The following is a 2778-nucleotide window of genomic DNA, read 5'->3' as shown; positions in this document are numbered from 1 at the left end:
GGGGGGAGGGAAGGCACAGGTGACTCCCCAACAGCACATTCCTGGACGTTAGGGCCCCAACACTCACAGGACTCCAGGCGCTCCCTGGCTGAGGGTGCCTATGCGCTTGTGTCCTACATGGGACAGGGTTTGCAGTGACCTAGAGCAAGTTGCTGAGCCTCTTCTATGAACCCCTTTGATCACCTGAACCGTTACAAGGGTTAAAATGAAGTGTGAGCCCTAACCCATTTGGCTCAGTGGATAGAGTTTCAGCCCAAGGACCGAACAGTCACAGATTAGATTCTATTCAAGGGCATGTACCTTGGTTGCAGGCTCAACCAATGGACATATCGATGTTTCTCTGTCTCTCCATCCATTCCACTCTCTCTAAAAGTCAATGGAAAAAATATCCTCCGGTGAGGATAATAAATACATAAATAGTATGAGACCACTAGTATATGGAGACTTAAGTGCTCCCTTCCCCATGACTATCCAGTGGGAGTTTCTTTGCTCTTTAGGTTGCCTGTGTGCAGCCTAGCTTTTCAGGCACATATTCTTCATTTACTCCCAGAGCTAGGACAGAACTGGGCTCATAAAAGGAGGTCAAGAGTAAAGGAAGAAACGTGACTTCAAAGTCTTGCTGTATTTCCTGGGGCAGAGGGTCTCTTGGCCAAACTCTTGTTTGTCCCCCACCTAAACCTTACCAAGGGAATCCTTGGACTACTCCATTTGTCAAGGAGGGAGTGGCATGGAGAAGTGCAGACCCTGTAAATAGCTCCCAGAGATGTCTGCGTTGGATTTCTGTTCATTTGCAAAGTTAGACACATTCATCTTAGTTTCTCCTACTTTTCCATCTCACTCCGTCACATTATGAAATATCATCAGCTAGAATGTAGATGAAGTCAAGGCATATAACGCTGGTCTGCAGGAGTGAAGCTCAGTGTCTCCATCTATCGAGATTAGAGGCCTCCCCACTTCCAGAGCCCCCTGGGCTTACTTTGCACTCTTACTTGTGTTGCAATTAGTCATCCCACCAACTTAAAAGCTCCTTTTGGCAAGAACTGTTTCTTGCATTCCTGGAATCTAGCCTGGGGCTGAGGCAATACATACTAGTACTCACATAATCTACATAAATAAAAGCCTAAGCAACCGTTGCCCAATCGCTATGACGCACACTGACCACCAGGGGCCAGAAGTTCAATGCAGGAGCTGCCCCCTGGTGGTCAGTGCGCTCCCACAGCGGGAATGCTGCTCAGCTCACCAACAGGTGCCAGACGCAGGGCTTATGACTGGCTGCTGCAGCAAGCCTACTGAGCGGTGGTGGCAGGCACAGTGGGGCTGGGATGAGCAGGAGTGGCAGGGAGGAGCGGCAGGTGGCATTGGACTGCCGGTTTTGGCCCAATCCCCACAGGCTACGCTAAGGGACACCACCGGTGCACGAATCTGTACACCAGGCCTCTAGTGAATACTAGTAAATGAAAGAATGGATTTGATTTCTCTGAAAAACTAGACTTTTCAAGTTTACTCAAAGCACCAAGATGTGAAATAAATAGGCAAATCAAGCTTCAGTACCTTACAGGAACAGGTCATTCAAAGGACATTCCATTTGAAGAGTTAAGTTTCAAAATGGTTTTTTTTTTTAACAAACATAAAATCATCAGCAAGCTTTGTTTCTGCACATTTTGTAAAGCTCAAAGGCCCCCTTTGAACAAGGGAATTTTTTATTGTGTCCAATACCACCCATTAGCTGCTAAGTGGATAGAATCTGCCTCCTACTGTATGCAGCATTTGGTATCTGAAGATGCTAGATTTAAACAAAACAAAACCTTTTATGGGGTATTAGGAATTAGGACCCTTGGCTCTGTTCTTGATGCGAAAGATTCCATATCATTGAAACTCTGTTCACAAAGCAATAACTTTGTGTCTCATTCCTGTTGGGCTGAACCCAAAACAGGAGTGCACAATGCCGTGTATGGGGTGCTGTGGAGATTTGGTATTGAACTCCACGCCTATAAATGTTCACAAATTACACTTGTATATATACCTGTACAATAAAAAGTATGCTCTATGGAAGCTGGAAAAAAAAAAAGCTAAACTTTTACCCATAAACTCATCCTTGAAAAATTCAATTCCATTTTCCAAATGTACTCTAGTTAATGTCTCAATCACGGTGCAAGAAAAGCATTTGATTTAAAAACTTCTAGCAAGATCTAGCTGAAATCTCTCTTCCACGTGATTCTCCTATCCCTTTCTTTTACATATGTCTGTTATATTACCTATCATGTCTTGCAATTGTTTACTATTTCTCCCTTCTACCAATGTGAACTTCCTGAAAGCAGGAACTCTTCTCATTTATTTTTATGGTCCGAATGCCCAGCCTTCGCTTTTCCTTATGTATTTTAGAATATACTTGTCAATTTCTGCCAAAAAAAAGAAAACTGTTGGGATTTTTATTAAGATTGCATTGTAGATAGAGATCAATTTGAGAACTGACTTGTGAGCAATATTTTTTTCAATCCATGGACATGGTTTCTCTCTCCATTAATTGAGCTCTTTACTTTCTTCAGCAATGTTTTGTAGTTTTCAGTGAACATGTCTTGCAAGTATCTTGTTAGATTTATCCCTAAGTTTTTCATATTATTGTAAATTATATTTTTTAAAAATTTTAGTTTCCAATTTTTCACTGCTACTGCAATATATATTCGTTGTGTATTGACATTCTAGTTTATGACCTTGTTAAGATTCATTACTTCTAGTAGCTTTTTTGTAGATTCCTTGGGATTGTCTGCGGAGTTATAT

The 2778-nt window shown here is 42.2% G+C and overlaps 1 protein-coding gene across 1 annotated transcript in view; it reads right to left on the bottom strand.

Annotated features, from left to right (window-relative positions):
• The window catches only part of TDRD6 (tudor domain containing 6), a 15554-nt gene extending 12981 nt beyond the window's left edge, over nt 1-2573 (bottom strand). Inside the window, exon 1 of the mRNA XM_015572161.1 lies at nt 2538-2573. Within this exon, the coding sequence (XP_015427647.1) occupies nt 2538-2573 (36 nt within the window). The remainder of the gene's footprint in view (nt 1-2537) is intronic.
• Between the last annotated feature and the right edge of the window lie 205 nt (nt 2574-2778).

This window comes from Myotis davidii, unplaced genomic scaffold (genome assembly GCF_000327345.1).
Source record: "Myotis davidii unplaced genomic scaffold, ASM32734v1 scaffold167, whole genome shotgun sequence".
Taxonomy (NCBI): Eukaryota; Metazoa; Chordata; class Mammalia; order Chiroptera; family Vespertilionidae; genus Myotis; species Myotis davidii.
The sequence above is the reverse complement of the archived record's forward strand: the minus strand, read 5'-3'. Positions and strand labels throughout refer to the sequence as shown.